At 36.7% G+C, this 16,838-nt stretch overlaps 1 protein-coding gene across 5 annotated transcripts in view; it reads right to left on the reverse strand.

The window, feature by feature from the left end:
• The window catches only part of NAALADL2 (N-acetylated alpha-linked acidic dipeptidase like 2), a 363,639-nt gene that overhangs the window by 102,111 nt on the left and 244,690 nt on the right, over positions 1 to 16,838 (reverse strand). For all 5 annotated transcript variants that reach the window (XM_071752638.1, XM_071752640.1, XM_071752641.1 and 2 more), the window contains one exon: positions 4,050 to 4,200. In XM_071752638.1, coding sequence (XP_071608739.1) covers positions 4,050 to 4,200 — 151 coding nt within the window. The remainder of the gene's footprint in view (positions 1 to 4,049; positions 4,201 to 16,838) is intronic.

Below are 16,838 nucleotides of genomic sequence, written 5' to 3' on the forward strand. Positions count from 1 at the left end.
TTTTACACTGTTATATTCCTATCTCATTTATCTGATGTTATTAGTAATAGAGTAAACACAAATTTTGGAAAAAAATAAGAAATAATACAAACATATTACCATAATTCCACAGCTGCAAAGATAACCATAGAAAAACTATCCTTGTAGCTGTGTTTTGTTCTTTGAAAAACAGACAAACCAGGGCTGTGAACATCTTGTAAAAAGTCATGATGATTTAAACCAAAACATTTTTGGAACATATGTTGAATATGCACGGTTAAAACTGTTACACAACGTTCCATTGTCTAGTTGAGTTCTGCTCAGCTGGTTGCTTCAGAGGAGTAAAATACAGTAGAAGACAATAAGGACAAACTCAGAGATGTGGCAGGAAGCACAGAAACATACAGAATCACATAAACATACAGAATCACATAAACATACAGAATCACATAAACATACAGAATCACAGCCTCCAAATACCTACCCAGCCACACTCTCACTTCCCCTGCTCAACAGGACATGGGAAAAAAGTAGAATGGAAAACAGTCAGGAACAGGGAAAGCATTTATCAATTACCTACAAATGCAAAACCATTAACTATTGCCAATTATGAGAGATTTAGATAGTGAGAAACAAAAAAGATCAAAGCAGCACCTTCACCCTGCCTTTTTCCTGCCTTTTTCACTCCCTTGCCTGTCCAGCAGACTTGCTCTTTCTTCAATACATTTTTAGAGGCATCACCAACTTGCTGATGGGCTCAGTTCTGGCCTGCCAGGGATCAACACCTCACCAATTCCTTGTCCCTTCCTCTCAAGTCAAATCCTATCTGCAATGTTAGGGGAACACTCGTGTCAATTCCTCTGCCTGAATAATGTTCACTATTCACAATTCTAGGGATTCTACATTTCCCCCACGTTACTGGTTTTTCAACCAAATCCCTGTAATATGACTACCTGCTAGCAATGCCCTGAAGAATGGACTATTTCCAAATATACCACTTACTGTTATAACCCCTGCATAACAATTCTCTAAAACAACATTACACTTGAAACCTCAGCTGATAGCATAAGATTGTATTTTACAGCTGTAACATTTTAAATTTTATAAGCTCAAAGTATTTTCTATGATGCTGTCTGAATTCCATGAAATAATTGCCATTCTACCACTGCACAGATAGTGATTCTATTATGAAGTACCTTATCTCAGGGGCAGGGTTCTTAATGCTTATCACAATGCCACTTTTCTATTTACATACTAGGATTGACAAATACGTTCTATCCATATTTTTGTTTACTGAGCCATTTCCTGTGTGGAAACAAATTTGATTTAAAATGGCAAGTACAGCAATGGAAAAATCTAGTATGTGTCCACAATGCAAAAGAAGGTGAAAGGAAGTGCAGCATTCAGAAAGCCCAAATGCAAAAATAAGTAGCTGAGGAAGTTACTCAAGCTTTATGCTACTCTTCTCAACATGATTTTCAGGATAATTTTTGCCACATAAATCTCGTCTCCCTCTCAAGCTTCTTAAATCCATACTTTTAATTCTTTGAGGCCCACCTGCTGGATCTGTTTGATTTCAAAAGTAGAAAGAGAGACAGAAGAGTTCTAAAACTGGAGGATACTACTCTTTGGCAATCAGAATCAGGAAGTCAACTGATGCCCACGAATGCTCGTGTTTGTTTCAGGACTGATAGGACATGGGATTAGGAGATTCTTAAGAACAGAAGCATTAAATTGTGAAAAAAAAGCACTAGAAACTTTTACATGTGTGCTGCTCACTCCCCTTCCCACACTGTTAATTTTTTTCCTTTTATTACATAGACATTAAAAAAAAAACATTCCACTCACAGGTAGCAGACTTCTCGAACTCATCCTCAAGCTATTTCTGTTCATTTGAAAATAATTTATATGCAAACGTGCAGCATTTAATCTTCATGAAACAGAAAATTCGAGCTATAACCTCATGAGAACTCCAAAGTTCTCTCTGAAGTGTTACATAAACCCCATTTCAAAATGTTGTCAACTTTGAGAAGTGATCTGTAAATGGTATCATATTATGAAGATTTTTAATAGGAAAAAATCTGAGGCAGTCCAATACTCTGAGATGCCACAGATAGATTTGTTTTCAGACTAAAAGAATATAAGAAACATAGGCAGCAGCATGAAGATACCAGTTTCATAGCTTTTATTCACCTAGAACAAGCCTAACACTGGATCACTCTTCTAGCTAAGAATTTCCTACTAAAAGGGGAAATGGTGGTAGGAGCAGTCCCTGAGGTTGTAATAGTAACAGCTGGTTTGGCAATGTATTAAGTGCAGATAGTATCAAGGATATGCCAATAACTTGAGCAGAAGCTTCCAATAAACCCTCTTGTAGTGTGTGTGAATGCATGTGAATTCACTCTGAGAACCAAAGTGAAAGGGGCAACTTTACCTGTCTGGAGCTTTTATTCTATGTGTAGTCAGTTTAACTACCTTACACACAAGTGCATCCCTCAGGCAAAAGTCTGCACTGCAGCCATATATGTATTTGTCCCAGGCATAATTAACCTCAAACAAATTGATTCATACTCTCCAGAGAAGGAAATCTTTATCAAAACCATAAAAATTCATCTGATCTGCTGTCCACTGGCAGAACCACAAGAAAGTTTTCTCAAGTGTTCCTTTGAGCTCTTTCCAGCTTATCATGAGATTCAATGATCAAAGTATAAAGAATTTTAGGAATATGATACTCTTCCTGCTTATGAATGTTGCTCAAAGATTTAAAACCACAGACAAGCCACACAGATGTTTCTAGTAGAAACCACCCATGTCCTCGTATCACCACTGATAAAGCTTCTTTTTCTCAAACTGGAGATTGGAATGCACGCTGCTGATGAGATCATTTACTGACAAAAAACCATACACATAAGGTTGAAGTGGCATCTTCATATTGGTTTATGTGTTTTGATTAGCTTGACATTCCATGTAGAGTAAATAAAACATTAAAGAGCCAGACAGATAAGGGACAAACTATTTTTCAAATAGCTCCATGAAATGAGCAGGAATAAAGCTTGAAGTGTTATATTTACCTCTGTAGCTCCCAAAGCTCTTTAAGAGCACTGGGTCAGGTACACTGAGACACTGAGAAAATGTGCAATTTCTTTCCCACTGAGCTGTCAAGACATTCACACTGTGAATAGCTAACACCCTTCTTTGACAACCACCAAATATTTCTATTTTCTGCCATTCTAGTCATGAAGTATCTCAGTTGATTTAGTGCCAATTCAAGCCAGACTTTAGATGTCAGAGCTAGTAACTGGACCAAATATTCTCGATGAAGCCTTGTCACAAACTCACAGACTGCTGCTTAATACATTTCCAAATAGTTAGATAGCTAAAAAGGTTGTAAAGCTGAAAAGGCAGCATAGAAGCAGAACACACATTCACTGAACTGCCAGAATGGAGATGTAAGTAGCACAAGTCAAACACTCTAGTGCTTTTACTTACTGTTACCATTGCTTTAAAAAAAAAACAAACCTTTAACTTGCAAAAAAACAGTTCATTTTTTTTTTCATATTTTGAAAATTGTTTTTAAAAAGCATAATTGATAAACAAGTCTATCCAGCTATAAACATTGCCTTTTATTAAATATTTTGAAATATAACATGCTGATTGAATTGCAATTGCAATTTGTTGACCAGAAGTTTCCTCTACCAACATCATAAAATTGGAAGACAGAATAAAGGGAAGAATACTTCTGCTAGGGAGAGATCCCAGGGGAGCTGCTCAGAAACTTCAGTCTTTTTTCATGGGATAAGATTAAGCAAGCAGGAATATCGTTACAGTGTGTGAACACACAAATAGAAAAAACAACACAATAAATTATTTAGAGTACAGATTTTGTGCCAAGAGTTTAAAGCACTTTTGTGACTGGATTCCATCCTTTGAGCCATGCTGCATTACACAGTGTTCCCTTTCTCAGAGTTTCTATTTCAGGCAGGATTTGGTTCAGTGTTTTAACTCTCAGACTTAAAATGTGTAGAGAATTAAAATGTACATTAACTGCACGTGCCTTGGATAGTACTTACCAATACTGGCATAACCAGGTGTTGATGGATCTCCTCCACTGTTCAATGAAACCATAAAAGCTTTATCAGTAAGATCTGTAGTCTTTGGTAAGTCACAAGGATCAACATAAAGAAGAGCACCACCGAACCCAGCATCTTCTAAAAGAGAAAGCTGAGGGAATAAAACACAGGTGACTATTAACTAAAATGATCAGAACACATTATTATTTATTTTAATTACAGTTGAGATGGAGGCTATATCATGCAAAAGACTCTAATCAGACTCTCCTGATACAATGTTCAATACAACCTGAATAAATAGAGGTGCAGTTCTAAACTGCTTGCAATATAAAACCAGAAGCTGTGATTTGATAAGACAAAATACCCACCACCACCACCACCCGGCCCCAGATATTTAAAAGTCATGTTTCCTAATTAATACAAAAAATAATTCTTTAAATTATATGTCACATGTTGTGGAAACAGATTGAACTCTTCCATCTTCCCATCTTTTATTGTTACAGTCAGATGAAGCTGGTGTGTTGGAAATTATACTGAAATGAGGCACTGGCCATGATTCAGCAATGCACAAGGAGAGTCACCTTTTACTCTACTCACCCTAGACTTACAACCCTAACATATTTTCAGGTGTTATAAATGCCAACTTGAAAATGCCTTAGTTTTTAATTTAATCTCAGTAAAACATCCTGAGTAGAACTTCTGAGTAGTACGAATTCGTACTGAGTAGTACGAATTCAGAAAAACAGATGCAAGTGAACCTGTAAATAGCTTCTGTAATCTTACATATCTTATTCAAACAAAATCCCTAGATGAAAAGTGATAGTATAGTCTCTGAGAGGAACTTTATTCAGATGAATATGAATGTGCAGAGCAAGAATTTCTGTGACTAGCACAGATGTTTAAAAATGTGAAGGACAAAAATGTGTTAGAGACCTAAATGTAATGCAGGAATAAAAAAATTTCAAAAAAAGCTAAGTTAGTTTATTGTTGTATCATTCTGTTTCCAACTCATGTTAATGCTCAGATAGCCAGCAAGAACCTGATTGCAAATTAAAAGGAGTGGGGGCACTATGTGAGAAGCAAGACACAGCATAGCTAAATGATGTAGCAGTCTGGATTTCAAATAACAATTGTCTTTTCCTGTATCCATATCCAGTAACTTTTTATTCATCCCCAGTCTTAATTAATAGCACAGAAGATAGGAAACATGAAACACAGATGCAGTCTTTCTTTTTTTTTTTTTAGGAAAACAGTTTTAAAAACTTTGTACTGAACAAAATTCACTACTAAACACCTCTGTTTCACTGAGAAAAGGTAACTAGATGGTTGTTATTCACAAAGTGCAGAACCATTGCTGCCATGGCTACAGTCTCTAGTAAGGACTTATGTTGTACATATGAAATCATAAAACAGCCTTCAGATTTCAGCTGTAATTACTGCTTTTTTACTTTCCAACAGTGACATCAGAACTATGCCAGCAATAAATAAGTGTTGCTGCCTCTGCTTTCATCTCTTCCCTTTCCCCTTTATCCCTCCCCTGAAGTTGTAATCACTGTGCTTTATAAGGTGTAATGCCAGCACCGTTACTGATAAATATAACCCCTGTAAGACTTCTTTAGTCTGCTTTCTGGGCTTGTCCATTAATGTGTCTTGAGCCACAGAATGACTGAAACACTAGTTAGTTGGCACAGAAGACTTATTTCACGAGAGGAAACATCTCACTGTATTCCTGCAAGTGTAATGAAAATGGGATATTGAGTGGACAAGAGGCAGATCCTGATAATTCACCACAGTGAAAAGGCACCAATAAAATCTGGATAGCTTAACCCTTAACCTTTTGTAAGAAAATACAGTTTGGGACAGGCTTACAGCTCTGTATAATGACTGACTTTGTAGTCATGGAAGGTTCTATCCTTACTCCAAAAAAAGTTGCACACACAGTGTCTGGAAAAGTTAATTTAAAATACAGCAACTTTCAAATGCATTTCACCATTTGTATGTACATTAATGAAAGTTTTTCAACACGTGATAAATGAAACTCTAGTGCTGGAACAAATATGAACCAGATCTCATCAATTTCCTATAGGTTTCCTTTTGTTACATTTTACTTCTGAATATTAGGTTTAATACAAGTCCAGTGGCATTTTCTTATTAGATCTTATCCTGCTTTCAAAGGTTACATAAATCTTATGGCTTGCAGTCATTACATAGTGGTTAAAATATATCAGTAAATAAAACAATATAAACTAGCTGCACACAGTATTTATCTCTTTCACCTAGCTATCATGGTTCCAGTCCTATGCTAGCAGAACTTACAAGTCTGCATTTCAGAAAGACCTTTAGCACACCACATTGTCTTAAACCAAAAGTTCTACAAACCAAACCTCTCCTCTTCAGAAGGCACCCAGGTACATGCACTTCACACTACTCAAAGTATAATCTCTTGTATCCTCACTCCTGTACACAGATATTTACATTAATAGATGGCATCAGTCTGTCCTCTGAGACTGCTCACAAGTTTTTGAGGGCCTTTCTACTGCGTCACCTACAACATGGCAGAACGTGGCTCCTGCATAAATCAGAATCAGAGCAAGTGTGCTATACACTGGGAGCTTCTGACTGGTGTCAGTGCCATGAAGATTATATACCCAACCTTTGAATTTATTCATATAACAACCTGGAAATTTCAGTCACACTCAAAAGTCACAAAAAAAGAACTGAGATGCTGTGGAGCGGGGCAGCTTTGGTAAAGCAAAGGCAATGAAACTTTAAGTGGTAAATTAAGCAAGCATTTACCCTCTTTCTTAACTCTATTCTCATTATTTTTATTAAAGCAAATAAAAATAAGTATATAAAAATAAGTCTGTGGCAAAGTAAAAGCAACCTAATTAAAGAGATCAAATAACCTTTATCTAAGGGCACTTATAGAATGCTTAATATTTTTTTGAGCTTAACAGGGCAGTTTGCACTCCTTAAAATGCACACAAACTTACCAAAAATATATTTTACACACTGCCTGCATCACAGTTCATTAAACAAAAATGGCCTTCAAGTGTCAGATACTAAACAGTACAGCAAAATTCATATTATTATTCTACCATATGACCTCTTCCATATAACTACATGCCAAAAGTCTTCCTAAACCAGATTAATAATTACGATGTTTATCTCAATTCTATTTGGGTGCTAACACACAGAAAAAAAACTGGACCTATCACACTCAGAAAATAAAAATTTGATATTTCTGTTTATATGCTAATTGCCTGCATGTAATTGTCATCACCTTTTCTCTGCACCTTCTAGGTAATCAACACAAAAATGCATGCAGAATTTAATATTCAAAGTCATATGAAGCATATGACATATGAAGTATTTAAACAAAAATCATTCTTAAGAAGAATAAATATAAAATAAAATTAAAAAAACCCACAATACATAAGTAATGTTTCAGAGGAGGGAAGAAAATACCTCAAAGATAGATGAAAAAAATACATATATGTATATATTATGTGTATATTTATGCTTAAAACCAAATGTTTTCATAAAAATTTGTGGCTCTATGTGCTGTTGTCATTACACTCCAATTCAATGGGCAGGACTAGACAAACAGCAAGCAGTTTTTATCTCAATTGGTAGTGCAGTGTGAAAAGAGACATGGTTCATCAATCTGAGACACAGTTTTACTAGCTCAACAGGATACACATTATTGATTAGTCCTTTCTACTGAAGTTCCAATTAAAATCATGATGCTCTGAAAGGAATTCCCACCTCATTCTACTTACTGGAAGTACATAAAATTGCCAAGGGAGGGGGAAGTGCCATTTAAAGAATTAGAAGATCTGACTGACACATTTTTATTTCTGAAACAGGCTGCTTGAGTATTGCAGGTTAAATTAGATGTCACTGTCCTCTCAATTACCTACTACAAAAAAGGTTCTTGGAAGATGCAATGGTACCACAAACAAAGGCTTCAGGCAGAAAAAAAGTCCACCTATGTCTACATTTATGTACAACTCTTCCAAGCTGCATACTTTTAACAAGTAAGGTAGTAAAGGTCCATTTTGGCTTCTGCTGGATTTTATAGTGCTGCACTTCATGTTTTATCATGCTTCTACATTTCCCACCACAGAGATCTAGGGACAGTTTTCAAAAGAAGAATTCTGTGGCAAAACACTATCTGAAGAAGTTCTGGCTTTTGCTGATCAATCCTCAAGGTGCTGCGTTAAGTCAGTAAAGAAGATGGAGGCCGTAGCCAGTTAAAGAGTTGAATACATGGGGATTATGACAAGAAACACATTTTTCCTATTCAGCTCAAACACTGCCCTTTTCAAATGAATAACACCATTGCTGTGCTGAAAAAACAGAGCTGGGGAAAGAATTAAGCTGCATAATACTTAAAAACACTGGAAATGCAGACAATAGTGAACTTACAAATGACAGGCTATTCCCATAAAAGTTTCCTAAGGTGGAAAACATACTACACTGGATTAAGCAAACTGTTTGTGACACACAGTGTCCTACACATTAACACTACAAAATCAAATACTCTGCCTCATGGCAAAACCTGAAAACTCTGATGGAGAGCAAATAAAATGCAAGACAGGCAATCAGCACTGGGAGTCCCAATACACATCCAGAGACCAGCAGCTTCTGTGGTGCAAAGTTGAAACTCACAGCAACAAAGGGAATAAAGGGATCAATAAACTAGAGTGACCATAAATTGGCAGAACTCAATCTGGATCAGGAGTTTCCAAAGATTCATGTACAACACGGAATTACCACTCAGCCTGTAGTCTACTAGTTTGACCAGAAACACAGAAACCAGCATATGAACGGTCGAGAAAAATCTCTTGAGACCTTTTACCCAGACCATTTCCAAATCAAAAAGCAATTTAGTTTAATTCTGTAATTCATTCACAGCAATGCTTCTAATGTCATGGTCCTGAATATGGTATTAGGCTTATAAAGAACTGCATGTTTCGTACCATTCTTTTTCCTGTTTGCTGACTGCTCATCTTCTATACAGTTCTATCAAAGAAAAGTAATTTGTTACACATCAGCAGCTTTTAAAAATGGAATTTTTCACAATAGGGTACTTGGACAATTAAACATAAGCCAGATACACTGCTAGTTGCCTGCATTAGATTTTAGCAACTTTTAATACAAATTAAGTGCACATTTTGCAGCCAGATCTTGCTTACCACTGCTAAAGAAATTCACAACGTTCAACCCAATTAAAAATGAAATTGAACTACAATTCCCTGGAAACAAGGGCTGATTGGACTCAATAAGCTTTACTTAATTTATTTCAGAATCAAAATAACTAAATTGCTTACAGTCCAGCAAAAATATTTCATTATTTGATGAGTACATAATACAAAGCTTTTCATTTTGCATTCCTACATCTTCAGGACACGCTATTCAGTGTTAAATAACCATGTAGAGGAGCACTGTGTATATCCTAAGTATCATTAAACATTCAATAAACATTAAAAGAAAAAACAAAAAGACTGGAAGAATGTGCAGATGAGCAACCTCCAAAAAGCCAATAGCATTTCCTTTTTCATACCGAAATTGTTGCTTCTGATTTTGTGGTTATTTCAGCCTATGTTTAGACTGTTTAGAGAAAATAGAGCTTAAGATCCATGATACAAAAAACAGTTACACAAAGATATGATTGTGATCTTGGTAAATCATTGGGAATAAGCTCATTAGACCTTTAGTTATATTTTAAGTATTGTACCAAATGTTTAATCCAAAATCCACCAAATAGGCAAGAGTCACGGGCGTGAGTCAAATCTGCCTGTTTTCCCTTTAAAAAAAAAAAATTCAATTTGTTTTCCTACCACTAGAAAGATGAGATAATACCAGCAGATGCAATTTACAAATGCTGTTCCCAGGTCATTGAAGGTCTCACGTACACCTTTGTGTTTAAGTCACCATTCTGCAGGCCATGCAGGACACAAAACCAAAGACTGCTTTCTCGGGTGAGAAATGTCCCCATTCCAGCAGCCATAATGCTACAGCCATTAAAGAGGCCTCAGACCTCTGCAGTGCATTTCTCCTCACCATTCTTGAACCCAGCAGCAAGGTCCCAGCCAGGAGACTCCCCAACCATGAAGCCACTTTTAACATCATCTTGGTTGCAGATGACAGGACGTGGCTTCACTTGAGACCTCTGGAAACAGTGAACTACCCAGTGGTATCCACCTAAGGGTAGGGTGTGTGGAAGGCCACAGCTTCCTTTGAACTTCTCCACACTGAGTTTCCACCAGGAAATCAAACATGGTCAGAAACCAAAACATTCTTAGGGCAACCTCCACTGCTAGAGAGCACCATGGCCTCTTGCTCTAGGGAAAATATAGTTTGCTTTGCATCCAACGTGCAACGCAGTGGAGTTGCCATGAGGCCGCCCAGTGCCGGCAGCCTTTCCCGCCCTCACACCTCAGACCCCACACGCCACCCCTTCTGGAAGCTTCTGTGTTGCCGGGCAGATTATCCAGAAGGGGCAGTGTGTGTGGCATGGCTCAGCCAATCCCGCTCCTGCTGGGGGGTGGAGCGTCTCCTGATTGGTGCCCTCAGGGCTCCCTCAGAGCAGGGGCGCCATTTTTTTCGGGTTAGGAAAATACATTTTCGCCCTCGTCCTTTTGTCTCTCCTTGTTTCCTGCTAAGCCACCAACGCCACCACACCAGCTACACTGGGAGAGGTTGGACTCAGTACCCTGAGCCTTCCCGTGAGCTGAGAAGCAGGATCCTGCCCTGGGTTAATACACAAGACAGGACTAGAACTCCTACAAGATGCAGTATCAGTTCCCATTTGTAGCTCTTAAAGTAAAAATGGAGCCCTGAATGTCACCCTAAAGAGCAGTGATTAGATTCATGAGTGGTAATACTTCCTACCCACTAAATAGTACCATGAATAAAGTGCAAATAGGTGCAATTAAGGGATCTTACCTGTCACCGCTGTAAGAGCTATTAAATACATATTTTCTCAATTAACAATTATTGGTGCCTACTCATTTAACCTTATCTTCCATCCAAGATGAATTTGCGTTTTCCATTTTTGACAATTCTCCGTTCTACAAGGAACAGACACTTGAAGAAAATCCTCCATCACAACTTCCCCGTTTTGTCCTCAAAATACACTGTGAAGTATTCAAACTGAGACTACCTACAGAGAAGCCCTGCGAGTGGCTCACGTTGGGATTTCTCCCAGTGGCGAGACCTTTGATGAAGACTGGGACTGTAATGCACTGCAAGTGCATTGGTATCTGCACCACAGAACTCTCACAATAAAACTGGTAACCTGACAGCATGCAGGAAAACGTAAAGAGTGCATACATAATGATTTTGCTTTCCTGAAGTTATTAGTTTGCCATAGATATATTCAATTGACACCACTAAGCTGATAGTTAGATCTGTGTTTTGTCACTCTGTTTCTGACACTTATGAGTCAAGGCTTTTGTTAAACTCAAATAACAAAAAACTGAAAGCAGTATCACACTACTTTTATGAAAATGAAACAAAAAATAAAAAATGTTAAAGCATATTACCTAATTGTTGCCAGGAATCGAACATCAGTGAGCCCACAACAAGCTCGTTTTTTCCAGTTTTAAGCTTCCGAGTTGAGTAGTCTATTTCTCAGTGATATGCAGTAGAAACCAGTAACATGGGTATCCTTTCAGATCCAGGGACAACCATCCCATCCCTTCTGACAGGGAGGGAACTGATGCCTCCCCGTTTACATTGCCAAGCATCAGCCTTCTGAAGTCATTCAGATTGCCACAGCCACCCTCTGTGTCTCTGCCCATAAGGGAAACTCCCATAGCTAAACAGCAACGTAAATCATCTACAGAGAGTACAGAAGAGTAATTTGTACCTTACCCTCAGGAGAGGGATCCTCAAATTCTTACACTATATATGATGTGATAACTGGGAAGTGGGCTGAAAGACTGGATAATTAATTCAAATGTACTAACGACACTGTTAGACACAATCAACAGCAGAGGTCTGTGTGTTGCAAGCACCAAAATGCCAGAACTGTGTCCCCTTTTGTCCATTTGAATTACCTTTGCTGTTTATTACAACTGTCCCTGGGGATTCTGAATGACATTATTCACTTAACTTTTGCATTAATGCCACATAAATGACTGCATTTATGAATGGTTTCCACAAACAATTCTCCAAGTAGGGCAGGGTTTTGATATTTAATTGCTCCAGACCACCAACCAAAGCAAAAGTACGCACAAGAAATGGAGACAGTGATGTTGAAAGAAGACTTACATTGTTTCTAAAATTAGGAGTTAAATAGTCATCAAGACTAAGGAAGTACATGGAAACACCTATCTGTAAAAATCCCTCCCCCTTGTACACTCAAAATCTTTGAGTCTTGCTAATCTTTTCCCAACTTATATGTAGCCCATATTTAGGATACTGTTGGGATACTATGAGAATGTTTCTCAGTACTGAACCTGACAGTTACTAATGTTGAAATGTAAATAACCCAAATCATTCCACCATCTCCAAGATTAGTTTAGGATTAGGGCTTTACTGGCTTTGTGAATATAGATGTTATGTGGTATCTATCAAGATATGATCAGATGTTCTCAAAACCCACATAACAACCAGTCATAGATTTTTAATTAAGGTATAAATTCTGCCTCAAATAATTGCATTGTAGGAAGTCTGTTAGATTGTTAAAATATAACTGCCTTCATTAGACCTGTGCAGAAAAATGTCTTTTCACTTTTTTTATTATTCTCGCAATTATTGTCATGGAAGATTCTGTGAAAAGGCTGCCTATTCCTTTTAAAGTAGAAAACCTATTCTCTGCTCAGCTATTTTCTGAGATATTACATTGCATTCAGGTTTCATGCTTTTAAAATAATGCCTTGAACATAATATAACAGTCCCTCTAGATATCGTACAACACTTATGTATTTCTAAATTTACATTTGGTTTAATTTTATGTTCCTAAGTGGAACATATAATGATTTAGAGTATGCTGTATGTAAGCCTCAGGCATATCTATATATCAGCTAGGGAAACTGCATATTATTAATTAGTTGATGAATATTTTACTTTCATTTATGGAAAAGAGCAGTGTTTAACTACTTGGTTAGCATGCCTTTAAGTAAATCAATACTCAAAATGACCTTATTTATCTTCCTTATTAAAAAAACAGTCACAAAGCAGGGATGATAAAAGAAACAGTCATAAAGAACATTTCACAGTGCATAAAGTTATTTCAAAAACTATAAATACTAAAGAAGTTATTAAAAACCTTAGCAATGAAAGTTCTTTATAAATTATCAGTACTAATTTCCATTCTTGAGCTCCCCTAGAAATCCCAAAATTCATTTTACCGACTAGTTTTTTTGCACAAGACCTTCGTGAAGTGTTGTACACTGAACAAATCTTGAGCATATATTTCATACAGAACATCAAGGTCTATAGTGAAATATGTAATAAAAGTAAAGTAACACTTTATGTATAACTCATGTACAGCAAAACTGCAGGAAATCTACACAAAAGCCGAAAAAAGTCAACATTTGTAGATTTTTTCCTCCTAGGTCCTTTCTTATCACTGCTTTCCACTAAGCATATCAGTAAAACTGAGTTTTGGTTCCGCCTGTGACCTACTAAATAGGCCATTTCACAAAATGAAATAGTAGAAAGAGCTACACGAAGGAGGTCTGAGGCTGAAGTACTTGACGGGAACAGGGATGGCAGTTGTATTAGTTTGACAGTCACAAAGCACCACAAAGTCATTCGTTCACCATCAGTTAAAAAACCTGAAAAAAAACCCAAAATCAAAACCAAAACCCACCAGCTCTTGTTCAATAACAAATAATTAATTCAAAATTATGCCCTCGCTTTAAAAAAAAATGACCAAAAAAATATAAAAAGTGAAAAATATCTCTCACTTTTAGTTATGAAGAGTTTTTATGCAATGAATAACAAAGAAAGACACCAGCAAAAAGGTCATTCAAAAGTTGGTTAAGGAAGGTGAGCTAGCAACAGTGTTCCTCCCCATCACTCTTCTCAATTAGGTCAGAGATAGCAGCTATGGAAAAGTCATTTTAGCCTTTCTCTGACAAGTTTTTGGGGAATGCAGAGAAAGACAAAAAGAAAATATGTTTTGAAACTGTGAATGTTAAAACCAAATACAGATCCCTCTGGTGTTCACACTGAAAAGATTTAGCATCACTTAGAGCTCCTAGTACTCCACTGAATGGATTTCTAAATTACATAAACACAGAATACTGTAGTCAGAAGATGAATTTAAAAGAAATACAATTAAATCCATGATCAATCAGTTTCTGTTACTCCACTGTTTTCTCTTGAAATGACTTCTACTGAAAGTTTTAAAAGCATACATAACTTTATTCTGAAAAAAACCACCACCTCCACCACAACAACAAATAAAGCAACTAGAAACTCCACTAAAAGCTCAGTCCCAGCACAATGTTATGCTGCAAGGCCATGCAATGAATGAATGCTTTGACAGACAAATAAAGACATTGGTATCCCCTAGTGTTTTGCACAGCACAGGAATGTGTAGAAACTCAGGGAATGGTTCCAAGTTCAGATAAGAATTTCCTCCTGCAATGTGTTTGCAAGGGAGGCAAGGAGTGAAAACAGCATTAAAAGAAAATTCTCTTCTCATAAATTCCTTTTCTGTAGCAGCAGAGTGGCAGTGACAACTAATCTTGGTACTTGTCATTCCCTGCAGTTGGTCAGAAAGGTGTAAAGCAAGCCAGTTCAGGGTTACACAGAAAGCTTACTTTTGCATCATTTATAAAAGGAAAATGCAACTACATCCATTATATTTAGAATATTACCAGTTACTGAAACCTGTATGTCAAAGTGTGCATTAAATTGCACCAGCTTTACACCAACTATACACTCAGTTTCCAGAAACTTAAAGTGGTAAGAAACTAAGAGTCAGGGCTTTGTAAACTTCCATGTGTAGTGAAATGAATTCTCTCAGGAAATAAAAATGTTTATTGTAAATGTGATTCTTTTTGATAGTAAATATTGAAGATAAATTCTAAAATAAAGTACATAAAGAATTAGTCAACTGTAAAAGTAGAGATAACTCGGGCCATCAGAGAAACAAATTTATGCCACCTTTCCAAAAAAAGCCTACATGCCAACAGGAGATACTCACTACCTAAGTAGTTATGTTAAGTTACTTAAGAGTAGGATGACAGGAGTTTTAAAATCTCATTTACCTTTTGGGGGTTTTGCCAGAATCATTTAAATTGTACTTTGAGACAAGATTTCTGGAGAGACTGACCTGTTTATGTGACATTTCATGACAATACTGAATTTAGAAGGCAGCTCTGACAGTAAAAACCTTCTCCAGCACAGCTCAGCCCATTGCACCCCAGAAGATTATCTTTGATTACAAGAAAATAAGACACTGAAGTCTGCCTAAGAAACATTTATATTAATGTCAGTGACTGTGAACTGAAATTAAGTTCCAGGCTTACCATCTAAAATCTTATCTGGATTTGAGTACAAGCATTTTTGTGTCTTTGAAATATTTTGATTCTGAAATATAACATTTCAAAAAAGATATTTTTATATGCTGATCTCCTAGCAACAAGAAGGCAGCAGAGGTGCAGCCTTGAGATCAGGCAACAACACAAAGCCTGAGAAGTTTGAGTTCTCAAGACTTTTGCTCAATTACACTCACAGTTCTGAGCTAACAAATCTGTAATAGATGTGGTTCTCTCACTCAGCTGAGACAGATTCAAGAAGAAGATGTGAAGCTTTTGGGTCACACAGAGAAGTATGTGGAAATTTGATCTAAACTTCACTGATGCTTATGCAATGCTAATAAGTGGATACTGGAACAATATACAAACCCCTCTTTAATAACAAGATCACGGCTTTATTTGACTCCACAAGTAGCAGATAAAGTACATATTAAAAGACAAGAATTCAGAGACCATACTTGTTTTGCACTTAAAAAATCGTCCAACTATGCCATTCCCTTCATGTATTTCTATTCTTTAATACTGCTGAAATTACAATATACTGCTACTTTATTCAATTATTAATTTCCATAGACATATGCTTTCCAGACCTATATGCAGCTTGTGTTGCTCTACTTCATTCATAATTCATAAATTACTAATAAGTATGAGTTCTATTCAGAAAGTATCAAAATTCAAAGCTGTAAATTATCACACTTGTATTACTGACATTATCACTTCACATCATCCTCCTTCCTCTAAATATCATAAAGCAATATACACCATGTATTATGAATAAAAACCCAGATGGCTTTAGCTAGGAAATTGACAGACACAGATTTCAAGATAAAAGATATAAAGTTTTGTCCAAAAAATAATTATTAGCAAGATGATTTCCAAAACAAAGGCACACCCTATGTAAGCAAATTGACTGACATGTTAACATGGCACCATTCCAAAGACTCAAGTCAACACTAGAAGTGCTGCTTCATCACAAACATCTGCATTAAAATATGTTTTGGCTTGGTTTAGGGGATTTTTAGGGGTGGGTGTGATATTTTTCAGGGTTCTCCTTTCCCTTGTAATGGAAGAAAAAAAAAAAAAAAAGCTTAAAATCTGCTTGGGTGCTATGTGTCGAAGGAGCACAGACTTTTGAAGCACCAGTTCTTATTACACTGCCTATTAATCTTGAGGCCAAGTGGAAAAGCTTATTTCTCTCAAAGATCTTTAAAGGGCAGACTAACATCTAGCATGCAGCTGATACCTTCAGATTTCTATCATTTCCTCTGGTCTGTTGTTCATA

This window comes from Heliangelus exortis, chromosome 9 (genome assembly GCF_036169615.1).
Source record: "Heliangelus exortis chromosome 9, bHelExo1.hap1, whole genome shotgun sequence".
NCBI classification, from domain to species: domain Eukaryota; kingdom Metazoa; phylum Chordata; class Aves; order Apodiformes; family Trochilidae; genus Heliangelus; species Heliangelus exortis.